General features: G+C 42.4%; 1 protein-coding gene across 1 annotated transcript; it reads right to left on the reverse strand.

The window, feature by feature from the left end:
- Positions 1 to 1,928: 1,928 nt before the first annotated feature.
- On the reverse strand, positions 1,929 to 11,916 carry Mmp8 (matrix metallopeptidase 8). The gene is made up of 10 exons (XM_028763389.1): positions 11,767 to 11,916; positions 9,822 to 10,060; positions 9,009 to 9,157; positions 8,808 to 8,933; positions 7,259 to 7,420; positions 5,378 to 5,495; positions 4,704 to 4,837; positions 4,015 to 4,168; positions 3,077 to 3,180; positions 1,929 to 2,940 (listed from the first exon to the last, which is right to left on the reverse strand). Exons 1-10 carry the CDS (start codon positions 11,875 to 11,877, stop codon positions 2,831 to 2,833), a joined length of 1,407 nt encoding a protein of 468 aa, XP_028619222.1. The 5' UTR covers positions 11,878 to 11,916; the 3' UTR covers positions 1,929 to 2,830.
- Between the last annotated feature and the right edge of the window lie 2,925 nt (positions 11,917 to 14,841).

The following is a 14,841-nucleotide window of genomic DNA, read 5'->3' on the forward strand; positions in this document are numbered from 1 at the left end:
CAGAATTGTCTCTGGTTTCTCAGTCTTTCTTGTTTGGTCTCTGTTTATCACATTGTCAACTTTCAAATGTTTGGTGACTTTATGTTGTGCAATCTGCTTGGAACTTCTCGGAAAGAATGGTATCTAGAATCTGTTAATACTCAAGGGTGGTCTGGGGAGTTGGAGACCTTCCTTACAGGAGGCAGGGTGTTTCCCAGGCTTCCTTGGGTTGTGATGAGATTTAATTGAACACAACAGGAAAATGAACAATAGCAGATAGTTAATAGAACTAAAACTGATGTTTTGGTTATGTAAGAGCAGCTGAGGTTTGGTCTGTGTCTTCTAGAATGAATGGCCTCACATCATCAGCGGCTGTGTGGCTTCTCAAGAGATGGCCATTGCACCTACATTGCAGGCAACAGAAACAAGGAAGGAAGAGAAATACAGCTCTTAATATCCTTTGAGGAACCCCACCCAACAGTTAGCTTACAAATTTTGGGTGAGAATTGGGTACATGGCACCCCTGTCTGTAGGAAGGCTGTAAAGTCTTGGTTGTGACCAATGATAACACTGAAATTGGATTGCAAAAGAAGCAGAAAATGTCGGGGAAGCCATGTGGAAGCTTCTGAAGGGTCAGCATCTGTAGACCTGCTTTTTCCAGACAGCCAAGTTTCTCCAGAGCAGACACCCCCAGGTTCCTATATGCCACCTCCTAGATACAAATCTGTAGAAGACATCTCTGACGCCCTGAACCACTTTCCTCAGCACACCTCTGATTTGTGCAACTTGTCTTCTTGTGAGAAACTATGATGTTTCTGTGCTTGGAATGGCACTGAGTTATAGCTTAGAAGTTTAGGAATTAAACACCCCAGAAGTAATTCTCTCCCATTAGGGCCTGAGATATGGTGAAGAATTTACCCACCTCCAGTATAAAGTGTCCTGTGGGGCTCTCAGTAGTGGAAGCACAGGCCAGATCCCCACAGCAGAAGCCTTGGTGACATATGCGGAACTGTAAGTGCTCTCAGTCCCTTTCCTTCTCCCTGTATAGAGTGCACCTGGAATCATGCCGCCCTCTCAAAATAATTGCATCAGGGTCTTTACACAGGGCTTCCTTTCGAATGAACTCAAAATAAGTGCAGAGAAATCTTGATGTTTGAAATCTAAGCTTAGCTTCTTGTATCTCTGTGCTCACATAAATGTGATAGCTAGAAAAATGCCCGTTACTTTGAAGTATGGTAAAGATTTTGGATTTGGATCAGCAAACTCACATGAGCATCTCACAGAAGTATCTTGCATTTATCTCTTTAGAACTGTCATACCAGGAAGTTTTAGGACTATGGCATTTGAAGTTGATTATGACTGATACTGAGGTACCTCAAGTGTTTTCTGCAGTTACTGGTTTGACATCTCAAAGGAGAGATCAGGGAGGGCAGCGAGGAGGCGGCCTCTCCTGTTACTATGCAGGGAAGTGCCTCATGGTCCCTAGCAGGCCTTTGATTTGGCATTGTGTTGGTTTCTCTTTTTGTTTGTTTGTTTGTTTTTAAATTATTAATTATTTTATTTATTTACATCTCAGCTGTTGCCTCCTCCCTATCTCCCTTCCCTTCTCCTCTTAGAGCATTCCCAGGTATCTCTCCTGACCCTGGGACATCAAGTCTCTACAGGATTAGGCTCATTTTCTCCCACTAGGCCAAACAAGGCAGCCCTCTGCAGTATAAGTACCTGGGGAGAGGTCCCAATGCATCTTAATGAACTGGGTGGTGGCAGAGTTTTTGTTGTTGTTACTGTTGTGTTTTTTTTTTTTAAATCCCACTACCAGGAATGAACCCAGGACCTCACACATGCTAGTTAAGTACTTTCCTTCGTAGCCACACCACCCAGTGGTCTTAAGGGCTGTACTGTGTTGGTGTTCTATTGCTTCTCTAACAAAGGATACATTACATATTAGGTAGAGTAGAATAACAACTTTATTTTTTCACAAAAGCCAGAAAACCCACATCAGCAAGTGTCTCAGTTCTGGAATTTGCTTGTGGAAGGAATGGTCCCCCCTTTTAACCCCTTCCTACTTGTCTCTGGCTGGGAAATTATTGACAAATAGCGTTATAGATGCAGCACTCTAGTCTCTGGTTCTCTTTGCTTGGTCTCTTCTACAGTGTGCCTATGCTTCTGCTGATTCTCTTCAAATCTCCTCAGAATAAAACATGTTAGTCAAATGCTTTATCTCTGAGTGACATCCCCATCCCTAGCTCCTTTTTATAAGAACAAACATATGGGCTTAGGGCTCATCCTAATCCTGTTTAAAGCTGTCTTGTCATTTACACATAATTCATTACAGCTTCAAAGACTCTGGTTCCGGATAAACACTGGGGTTAAGTTTTCAAAGTATTTTTTTCCCCTGGCATCCAGAAGGGCATGATTCAACCCACAATACATATTTTTCTTATTTTTTCCAAGGGAAGAAATAACAGCACACTTTCCATACAGGTGAGGGGCTAATCTCTATGTGTTTATAATCCTCATACATAATGAAAATACAATCCTAGATTCTGTTTGAAGAGATTTAGGAACATTTGAAGCTAGGTAAGCAAGTCATGGACAGGAGATTTAGAAGGCAGAAGAGCAGATAATGAAATAGTGAAGCTTAAGGTGCCAAGTAGCTTGCCCTCTTTGTGTTGCGATCATGACCCAGGGATGGAATGTGCAGGAACGGAAGGTGACAAACACTGTTCTTCCAGGAGGGCTGCAGTGTTAGTTACAACTGAAGAAAGTCTGTGCAGGACATGAGGGATGAATACACACACTAAGCTTCCTTTTGTATTCATAGGGTGGCTGTGAGGACATTTGACTTTGCTCAACTCAGTAAACAGTTAAGCCATACATTGCTTCTTGCAACTCTAGCAACTCTGTGGCTGACAAGATCGAATGCAAAATATTGTGGTCCACTGAAGAAGAGGAGGAAGGCTGTAAGAAACAGACACATATCCAAGTTAGGTTTTAGATTTCAGTTCTCACCAAATAAACCAAATGGGATATAGAAAAGCAAATTTTAAAATATTTTAAAATTTTAAACAATTTTGTTAACTTTCCCCCCACTTACAATCTTGCAGGAAAACTGCATCCACTTTACAGTTTACTCCTGGGAACATGCTTGCTATGCTTTTGGGATAGCCTTGGTCCATGGATCCTCTCTGATTGTCATAGCTAGCGAGAACAAAATATCACATGATTTAAACACAATATACACTATGACAGCTTTCTTTTAATTTGTATAAGTCATAAAGTACTCTCTTACACATGTTCATACTAAGTCTTCACTGTGTCCCGTTTCCTGAGATTAGGAATGCTTTACGTCTCTACCTAAGGCTATTTTATTTAGAAAACAGAGACATGCCATTGATTCAAAAACAGCATTCTGATTGCTGATGAAGGGGTTATTTCCCAAAACTAGAGCCTATATTTTCTAAATAGCTTACTTAACTGGTAAAATAAGCATAACTATGTATATGTGTGTACATGTGTATATAATGAAAATAAATGTATTTATTAATATTTTTTCTTAGTATGTAAATTATGGGCTTCATTACAACACTTTCCCACAGATGCATTGTTTATATTCATGTCTCCTTTAGTCCCACCCACTTGTCCTCTTCCTCCCTACAGATAATTCCTCTCTTGCTTTCATTTTTTAATAAGTTCCTCTTGTGCACCAAATTCTGTAAATGATGTGGAACACATTCGTTTGGGAATAGCAGAACTCAACTCATAGTAAGAATCAACTTACTTCTTTCCCTTTATCCCACCCTAGAGCATTATGAGGGTGTAAAACAGCTCAGCACATTTGTGTAGGCATCTTATGTGATAAAAATGAAAAATTTAACACTGGTGGCAACATCACCCTATGATAAAGACTACATCCTCACTAAGCTGTCAAAAGATCATATAGATTTAAGTCTTCAGATGTCTATGTTGACGTTTTGTACATAAAGCAGAGAAACACATATTTCAATTTTAATGGAAAAAACTCATCCATAGCACCTCCAACATTGGTTGTTTACGAAGAAGTATGTCTTCCCGCTATAGGAGACAGCTGCATCAATGGCTTGGACACTCCTTGGGAATCCATAGCTGGATATATCTCTGGGGTAACTTCGCTGCAGGTCATAGCCATTCAGAGCCCAGTACTTTCTGCCTGCCAACAATTCAGAGAGAATTCTTAATCTTTCTTTCTACAATATAATATTCAGCACTTTGTCATCCCACAGTAAGGAAAATGGAACAGATAATCTGAGAAAGACAATGGTGTCACAGTGGAGCTTTGAGTGCAGTGGTAGTCCTAATAGTTCCTTCCTGAACCTCCAAAAAACCACCGAACTCTCCAGGCTGATGTTCATGGTCTCCAAACTAGAGGTCTTTCCTGATGTGACTTCTAATTCAGAAACTAATTCACAGCCTTGAGGTATCTCAGAAGAGCACATCTAGGATGAAGGCAGAGAAATACTGAAGATTGTCTCATAAAGTTGTATTTATTGAGGACAGTATTAAGGCCTAAATGAAGGTCCAGCCTGTGCAAATTCACTCAGTTGTTGGTGACCATGGTGGGGCCCAAGTCTGGCTAGCAGCATGCTCTTCCTGGTTTGTCCTTTCTGAAAGTACTGTGAGACAAAGAGAAGTCCTGCCCCTCCCTTTGGCAAGAACAAAAGGAGGAGGAGACAGTAGGATGTTACCTTTAAATAGGAAAACTAGGTCTCTATCAAAATCTTCATAAGCAGCCTGAAGGCCATTGGGTAGGAAAGGCCAGAACAGAGATATGAAATTGAGGTCAACTGTTCTCAGCTGAGGATGTCGTCTCCAGAAGTACCTAAAGAAACACAAGGACACACATACAGAGACAGACAGACAGAGGGGAGTGGGGAGATGGAGAAGGACAGGGACAGGGACAGAAAGAGAGAGAGTCATCGCTGTTACTTTCTGTGATTCTTGGCTAGAAATGCCCCTTGTATGGTTTCTGTAGTATATTAATGTGTAACATGCATGATTCATGTATACCTAATTCGTGGTAGTGGTGTCCATCTGGTGAGCCCTTGACAGGTTTTAGAACCAGGTTGGCATCATGCCCTCTTCTTACCCTGACAAATCTAACATGGTTAGAATCTTTCAGCAATTAATAAACATGTCCAAGCTGAAAGACTCTAACGACAATAGAGACGCTTGTGGATGTTCGACACTTCAGTTCCCCCACCCTCTGGATGTTTCATAACATCCAGAAAATACTTAAGAATTCCAAGGAGATGCCTGTGTGTCAGGTCAAAAGGAAAGCTGAGTGGCATGTTTCATTAGAAGCCAGTTTTAAGTTCCAACGAACAGACATGTACAAAGGAAGGACAGCACAATTTTATACTTGTCTTTAAAGAAGTAAATCTCCCCACGGAGTGTGGTGGCAGCATCAAATCTCAGGTGGGGGTCACAGGCTGTGGGTGTGCTGGGCCCAGTAGGTTGAATGGGGTTGTCTGAAGGTCCTGGGAAATGAAATAATTTAATAAGTAGAAGTGCCATGATGCTTTTGATGTGCTTCAAATACATAGGAAGACAGAGGGTCCTTTCATGAAGAAAGAATCACTAGACACAGAAAACTTCACAAGGCACAACAGACTCTGTATATATTGATTCCTTTAAAGGCTTGGCCTGTTCACCAGAGTACTGATGGCTTCTACTTAAGGTGGGAACTCATTTGAATCTAACGCTTCCTTTAACTTCTAAGCCACCCTTCTCCATCCTGTTTCCTCTTTCTGCCTTTTTGTCATCGAGAATCCACTTCCTTATTCCTCACCAACATCCAAATGCAATGGTAGATCTCTTATAAGTCTTTTACCATATAGCAAAAATCTAACTCAGTTTCTTTCCTATAAAAATTGACATTTTGGCTGGACATGGCAACATTAGGCTTTGAAATCCCAGCACTGTGGATATTGAGACAGGAGTATTGTAGCTTTGAGACTAGTCTGGACACAGACTGAGAAAATAAATAAATACACAGTAATTTACATCTTTATGCATTTTCCTGTCATGGAACTAAGGATTGTACTTGTCATTTAGAAATGCTGGAGCATCAAGAGAACTGGAAACACTGGCCAGCAAAGTTTACTGGTATATATTGAGAGTTGAGCATAGAGTGAGGTTCCTTATTCTTAGAGATTCTACTGTGATGAGAAGATTTCCTGACATGTTATCCCTTACTCTTGATTTATAGGGCAATCCCACCCCAAGAGGAGAAACCTCTGCCTCCCCGTAGTGTCTCTGTCCATACTTTCAGGTAGCAGGAGGGCAAAGGGAGGAGGTGGATCTTCCTGTCGTTCTCCACCTTCCTCTACCACAAATTTTACTTCAGCTAACATTCTTGACAGGCCTTACACGTGTCCGCATAAGGATCTATGTGAAGAATTCTTTCATGGATTATTCTGAAAGGAGAATTGCTCTATGAAAAGGGATAATTGTATCTTCTCAGAATATACAAAATTGGAAAGCATAGAAATGGAGGAGGGAACTTTATCCACCATTTGGAGATAATGGCTAGGAAGTACCTCAATGCATTTCCTCAAGTCTTCCTGCTTTTCTCCTCTCCTTTCTCCCTCTGTCACTCAGTCCCTCCTTGCCTCCTTCCTTTCCTTCTTCCCCCTCCTCTCTCTCTCTCTCCCTCCCTCCCTCCCTCCTTCCCTCCCTCCCTCTCTCTCTCTCTTTCTTTCTCTCTCCAAAACTGAAGAGCTCTCTCTCCCTCCCTCCCTCCTCCTTCCTCCATTCCTCCCTCCCTCTTTCCCTTCACTTCCTCTTTTCCCTCCCTCATTCTCCCTCCCTTCTTCTTCCTTCCCTTCCTTCCTTACTCCTTTTCTTCTCTCCATCTCTCTTTCTTTTTCCCCTTCTTTCTTGAGACCAAGTCTCACCATATAGTTCAAGCTTCTTTCAGATTCCTGGTTCTCCTACTTCAGACTCCTGAATGTTAATATTACAGATACATGCCCACAGGGTTGTCCTCTAAACTTGAGGGCAGGAATAAGCATCTAATAACTAAAAACCAAGATGTAGCAAAATCTCATTAGAGACTCAGACCCTCTTTTGCCAACACTATATATATATATATATATATAAAATCTGGCAACTTAAAGAGTTGAGCTTCCTTTGTGGATAAAACCCAGCGACTCCGAAAGAGAGATGCTTGCATGCTGAACTTAATGAGGCCAATTCTCAAGTCTTATTATGTTCTACTGTGTTGTCTACATGACCTTACCATAGATTGTCTGAATGCCATTGATATCATCTTGAGGTAGTGAATAGGTGCTGGGGTCACTGTAAGCATAGTTTGGGTACATCAAAGCACCAGGATCAGTGGAGTGAGAGAGTCCCAAGGAATGTCCAAATTCATGAGCAGCCACGAGAAATAGGTTGTAATCTGAAATGCAAGAACAGATGGTGAGTCATCTAACTGGCTCCACAGGTGGTAACAATATGATCTCTATGATCTCAAAGGATGTGACCTTGAGGCCAGAACTGCCCAGAAAGGAAACATTCATATATTCATCTTTTTCTTTTTCTCTTCAGGGACCTGAAGAACAGCAATTAGGAGGCAGCAAGGTAGGAGACACAAGCTCCTTATCAAATCTCAGAGACTAATAAAATCTGTCTTTATTCCAACTCCCTCATTTTATGAATGTGGCAGGTTGGTGAAATGGTGGTGTAGCTATAGATCTCAGGATGGAAGAATCCCGTGTCTCTTGTGCTCACACATCCTGACTGGCCCTCTGGCTCATTGGCAGAGTCTCCATGGAAGAGACAGGGAAGAGCCTGACTCTCAGTGCAGCAGCTCAGACGCAAGGCTGACTAAGCACAGGATCTGAATACCCTGCCCTCACCTCCTCTTCTCTCCTCAGACAGCCCAGTCCTTCTTGTCAGGAGGCTCCTTCAAGGGTGTCTGGTTGCATAGACACACATTGCTGAGAAGGAGGCCCATGGAAGTTAGGCCGCTAGAAGCAAGAACATGGTTGCTCTTTGAACAGTCTACCTTTTCAAATGAACCCTAGTACTTCAACTTTTGCAAATGATGTGAAGAACAGGCCTTGTCAAACGTTAAACTCAGAGGTGGAGGGCCTAAAGGATCAGGGTCAGAAAACTTCATGTTTTGGGAGCTAAGTAGCATCTGTCTCAACCACTCAGCTTGGCCATTGAGAGTGCAAGTTGCCAAAGAATATGTGTAACTAAATGAGTGCAGCCTTCCTCAGCCCTGCCTTGTTTGAACAACCAGGACCCAGGAAAGAGGCAGGTGTAGTTTTCAATGTTCAGCTCCCTGCCTGATAAAACTTAAATGCTTCTCTCAGAAATCATGTGTTAGAATCTTGAGTGAAAAAATTTTGGGAGGTGAATGGTCTGGATTGATACTGCAGTGAGAAAGCCAAGGAATTTTGAGGTCATTTATTTTGGTTTCCCTCATCCTTCTGCCATGTGAAGATGAATTAAAAAGAACTTTAGTCCTGGTCTTTCCAGTCCCTTAAACAGCTAAGAAGGTAGGTTTCTTTACTTCACCAGTTACTTCCTTTCATTATCCTATGACAGTAGTGCACATGAATTTAGGCACTGCAGTGGGAAATAAGGTCAACATTTAGAAAACAACAACAACAACAACCCTTTAAGGTGATTTATCTTTAAGTAGCAAAATGTATAAATGATTGATTTGAATTCTACAGTAATCTGAGTGGCTGCATATTTGTGAATACACATCTAGACTCTAAGGTGGGAAAGATGAATTTAGAAGCTTCTTGTGAATCTAACAATGACCCACTTACTGTTGAAATCTTGAGTCCATGTTTCTTCTGAATCAAAATGAGCATCTCCTCCAATACCCTGGCCTGGCTGAAAAGCATGGGCAAGGATTCCATTGGGTCCATCAAATGGAGAATTGTCACCATGGTCTGAAGTGAGATGGTTTGCGGTTAAGCCTTTGGCTAATATCTCAGGTTAGCTAGAGAAAGAAAAATTGAGCCTACCTCTTGAGACAAAAGCAATGTTGATGTCTGCTTCTCCCTGTAAAATCTCGGTGAAGGTCAGGGGTGATGGCACACTCCAGACTTGAAAAGCTCTCTCGATTGCTGTTTTCACTACAGCCCTTGATAGCTGTGGTGTATGGTTTATAATCCTTTGAAGATGAGAAGGAGCAAGAATGGTTTGCTATTATTAGCAACCCCTTCGAACTACACAGTCACTCCATTATGGAATACATCACTTATGCAATGGGCTACCACTTGGACAGAGCATCAGGAGGGGTGCACATCTCAGGGCTAAAGACAGACTGGAGTCTGGACAAGTAGCTACTTGTCTTTAAGCCTCAGTGTCCCTATTCATAAGATGATGAAACAGTATGATCTCCCTCATAGGTGGCTGAGGAAATGAAATACACTGGAAGTAGTTAGTTGGAAGGTTAAACATTATACCACACAGAAACTGAATACTATTACTGCTGCTACCAAGATATAGAGAAGAAGGCTAGATTCTCTTCAGCATTAGTTTAGCCTCTTTTGGACTTAAAGGTGAGTGACTAGAAGAGACAGTCTCATGACTCTATAGTCTTTTTAGATTGCTGAAGAGAAACAACATGGTAAGCTTGAGGGTTGAAAGAACCCAGGGCTCTCTGCTTTCTCAGCCTCAAGCTAACTTCCAGCTCACACTACTCATTCACACTCTGTAAGGGCAGAATGTTTGTTCATCTCTAGTGGCTTCCAAGTTCTGCAACCATGTCTGAGGTCTCACAGACTGTCAGTCACTAGCTGGGTGGATGAATCTTCAGACTCTAGGAATGTCACCTGTAGGTCAGATTAGTGTGTGTCCACTTGGGGCTTCCCGGGGTTAACGAGAAATCACCAGAGTCGGGCACTCCACAGCGAGGCTTTTTCATCATCTCCACTGTAGCTGCATCTGGCTTCCCTGTCTCAGGCAAGCCAAAGAAGCGCTGCATTTCCTTAAGCTTCTCTGCAAATATCATGGCATTCCTCGAGGAGCGGAATTGATTGCTTGGTAAGTGGTAGAATTTTCGTAGGTAATTCTGATCAAAACAAACACACCAGAGTCCTTGATGTGAAATTGCTCTGGACATTTTGCAATTCTTTCTTAGTTATCACAGACTGTAAAACAGGACCCTACAGACAAGGGACAATAACAGAAATTGTGGGTTTGGACAGCATGATGGGTGAGTGGGTCAAGCCTGAGAAGCTAAGATTGATCCTCACCACCCTCATGGAAGAAGGAGAGAGCTGACTCTTACAAGTTGTGTTCTGACCATCACTGAACCATGCAATACCCTTCCACACGCAAGAGAAGAAATGCATTTAATTAAAATAATTTGTAGATAGACTTTGAAAGAACAATGCCCACAGAACATTCTCTTCATTCAGTGAGCTCTAACAAATTTTTGAATAAAAAACAAAAGTCTTACAACTGGGGAGGAATGAATCCAAATCATACACAAGCTGCTACAATACAGTCAGCAGCATGGCTTATTTTTTTTTAAATTAGTACTGACTTTTGGTTATTATTGCTTTTACATCCATTGAGGTGTTAGTTGTAAAAATGGGGACTTTCCCGCTGGAACCAAAGGGAAATTGACAGTTCAGGTCTTGGCTTTCTGCAATGGCTCTCAAATGAGAACTGGTCATTTAAAAGCTGTTTGGGGCAACTGCAGCATTTCATTCACCTAGATAAGCTCTTGGAAGCCACACTTATTCACAAGTGTTGACGTGACGATCAATAGTAAGGTCTGTTTACCTTGTCCTAAGTAGCCTATGTGTACATACTGTGCATCATACGTGACTACCTGGTTCTTTGGAGGTGACAGAGAGCAGAGCTTACACTTTGGGATGTGACAGGTTTGGGAAAATCCCACCACTGTCCTTTGTCTTTAACATGGAAAAACCAAGCTTTCCCTCACAGTCACTGTGATTCTTAGAGGAGCGGGGTCTGCAGAGTAAGCCCAGCCCGCCTTCGGTATGAACTTAGGTGCTTGTGTGCCAGTCACAAAAATGACGATGAGAAAAAGAGCAAGAATGATGCTTTCTGGAAATTTTAATACTGAGAAAATTATGAATAAGAAATTGGTGATCACATTCTCTTGCATAAAAAATTCTAGCCTTTCTTATACTATAAAACAAGAGAGATGCTATTAGCTTTGCCTTTATAATGCTTTCAAAATTTAATAAACAGTTCTGGGAAATCTGATTATACAATGTGTTAATTTTAATTAATTATAACCTCCATTTCTATTCTATCTTCTATGTATGATAGTCTTTTTGGCTGCAGAAAATTTCCATACAGGAAGCAGTTGGCAGGTCAAAATTGGACCTCCCTACAGCTCCCACCATTTTTTAGTGTTAGAATACCAGCAAGCATTCTATCAGTCTAGCACTGACCTACATAGCATGGAACAACTGGGTTACAGGTTTAGTGGACGAGAAAAACATTAGGTAAGATACTCAGTTCATTTTATGAAAAAAGTACTCTCTCTAAAAGTGCCCAGCTTCAGCTGGCCTAACAGTAGTAGTCCTTGGGCTTGAAAGCACCCAGCTGTTTTCCAGTCTACATTTTCCAGAGACAGGCCTTGCCCACTTGGGAGTTTTCCAAGTCCCAGAAGGTGATGGTGAGCCTCAGCAAAGCCATGCAGAGAATCTCTTTCTGGCCTTCTATGCTAAGAAGGGGGAGCCACCCTCTGAATTCTGTAACTCTCAGCAAATTCCCTGTGATTGACAGCTCACTTACCTCAGCAGTTTTTATATTTTTCTCTTCCAGGTGTTCAGGAGGCACTGGAATGGCCTTGGCAAGCTGTATGTGGAGGAAGAGGAGAAATGGGAGTGTCTTCAGTTGAAGCATGATCTTATCTTCCAAAACAACCTCTCCTGCCTTGCTCTGCCCCTCTGGCAAGTGCCCTGAAGCTTGCAGCATCCCCTGCCAATCACTGCTCTTATCTGGACCTTTATAAAGCTGCATCTTGAGCAACTGCTGCTTCAGCAGTGTGAAGCAACATAGTTAACCACACTCCCACAGTTCTGCAATGTTAAAACGTGATTTGGAACCTAGGAGTAGGGGAGCCATTCAACAAAACAAGAGGATGGGTTGCTACTCTTGCAAACTGACAGGGTGAGGTGACTGGTGCAGGGGGTTACAGGCTTCCAATTTCTGTCTGTGTGTAATGAGGTAGTTGTACTAGTTAATCGGGGAAACATTTTAAGCATATTTGTTGATGATCTTGGGAACAAACTGCACACCTGTAAGACCTCTGTTTCTAATCCACCACTAATGCCTGACAGTGTGTGCCAACATGGCTTGTCACAAGGCAGGCTTTGTGTGGGGACCAAAACCAGCATCTGGAGATGACAGCTTTGTTAGGAAAGCACTCGCCATATATGAATGAGGGCTTGAATTTGACTCTCAGCATGCAGATAAAAACTGAACTTAGTGGTACATGAGTGTAATCTCAGTATTGATCTGTGGCAAGCAGGGGATATCTGCGGCTTGTGGGCCAGCCAGCCTAGTCTACTTTGTAAGTCCCAGGCTAGTTAGAGACCCTGTCACAAAACAAATAAATCCCATATTACAGCACTTAAGGAATGATGCCCAAGGTTGTCCTCTGGCTTCCATACACATGCACACACAAAAATATGAACATTCATTTTTAAATGCACATGTGTGTATGCACACATAAACACATGTGCCCTGCTTCTGTAGGGCAGGAGTTTGCCATAGATATACTACATTCACTATCTATAAGGTGTGTTATTCCAGAGAAAGGACAGAGAGAGGGATATTTATGGCAAAAACTTACATCTGTTGTATTTACATGTTTCAAACATGTTAATGCCAATTCAATCCCCTATCCTCACACAGCCTTCAGAGCAGCACGCTATTGCTATCATTTTGCAGGAGAAGCAGAGGCTGGTAGACCCAGGAGAGGCACATGCTCACTTTGTAGAGGACTCAAGCCCATGGTATGGTGAGAGTGACAGAGCCTATCCTATACCAGGCTCTAATTCACCAGCCTGCTAGTTCATTAGCCTGGATAGGCTGGACCATCAGTAGTTGTGGGCTCACAGCAAGTGGAAAACTTCGGGCTAGTTTCAAGGGCAAGAGAACAAGGGAGAAGAAAACGATGTCTCACACACTCCCAGAGTGCTAGGAGGGTGAAGGAGAACTTTCCAGACAATGTGGTGACACAGGCCACTGTCTCTCTTCCTGCCTGGCTGTCTTCACATGGGCTCTGAGGATCCAACTCCTGTCTTCATCCTTGAAAGACAAGAAGTAGTTCACAGACCATGTTTTCTTTTCAGCCCCTAAAATGAACTTTAAAAGGGGATTTGTTTTAAAAATGTATTTTACAGAAGTGTTTAGAACATAAGAGGTCAGGAATATTTTCAATTTGTGATGAACATAGCAAAGGAGAACCAGAGGCTGCATTTGGAGGTCTGAGAGCAAAAGGAAGCTTCTGGCCCTGAATTCCTTCCATGATCTTCTATTCCATTCCAAACGGACTCCACTGTTTTTCTTACTCCTTTAGACATGGCAGAATTCTAGAGTTAGGCCTGAGGTAAAGTTCATTATCTGAGTGTCTCCACAGGGCTCCCAGGTGTCTCCCAGGAGGTTCCCTCCCTCCCTCCCTCTCTCCTTCTCTCCCTCCCTTCTTCTCTCTCTTTCTTTTCTTACAAAATTTCTGTTTACAGAAATCGACAAAGCTATACATGGAATTAAAAGAGCTTCAGCAATTCCTGAAACCATTACTATTGTGGTCGATCATTTATGTCATGTTGGCTCTGGATCAGTAGCATTTGCAAATCTTTTTTTCTACTGGAAAACCATGTATGCACAATATTTATTTACAGAAATGTTATGATCCAGTTGTAACAAATAAATAGCAAAACCAGGAAGGCCAGCAAGTACCTCAGTTAAAGAACAACTGGGGGAATCACAATTATTTGGACTAAATCTACAGGTTGAGAACTGAAAGAAACAGGAGTGAAGGCATGCAGTAAGGCATCAATTGGGTGGGAGTTGGGAAGAGGAGCTTCAGTTTTTTAAATTGTTGAATTGAGGAAGCATGATTGTAGATTGAAGGGAAAAGCTGAGGCATGATGATAAAAGTGTCAGAGGTGGTGACTTGTGCAGAGAAAGCGGCTGGGCGCAGGCACAGATGCTCGTGTTATTTGATGGGAGAGGAAGGAAAAATTCACTTTTATTTCTATGATGAGTCCTTGCACACAGCTTATTTGTTTTCTGGCTATTGGGTGGTGACCCCTGCTGGCCACAGGGGATATCACTACCCTTCCGTGTCCCCTCATTCCCTCCCTTTCTCTTGTGTTCTCTTCTCTCGTACCTGCTACCCTCTCCTCTCCTCCTCTCCATCTCTCTCCTTTACTGGGTTGTCATAAAGGTATTAAAAAGGATTCAGGTGACGGGACAGACAGAGAGGGGAGTAGAGCAAGGCGCAGTGCTCTCTTCTGCGTGTGCAGGCATGATGCCTTCTTAATGGGTACTTCTTTGCATAGGCAGGATTGCTAACAGATTGTGTGTGGAAACCCAGCAAGGTCCTCAGTCTAGACCTTTCTTGTCTCTTGTACTACCTGTCTATGGGCTGTGGGGAAGGACTTATCCGGAATGAGAAGGTCTTACCAGAGAACTTCTCTATGGGGAGCTCCAAGGGAAAAGTGGGAGAGGCTCAGAGCTTCTATAACCTATGTTGGGAAAGAGACATTCTAGTTTTCATAAACTGCCCCGGGCAGAAATGAGCCAGGAACAGTCTCTCTCTCTCTCTCTCTCTCTCTCTCTCTCTCTCTCTCTCTCTCT

This window comes from Grammomys surdaster, unplaced genomic scaffold (genome assembly GCF_004785775.1).
Source record: "Grammomys surdaster isolate TR1022 unplaced genomic scaffold, NIH_TR_1.0 138, whole genome shotgun sequence".
Taxonomy (NCBI): domain Eukaryota; kingdom Metazoa; phylum Chordata; class Mammalia; order Rodentia; family Muridae; genus Grammomys; species Grammomys surdaster.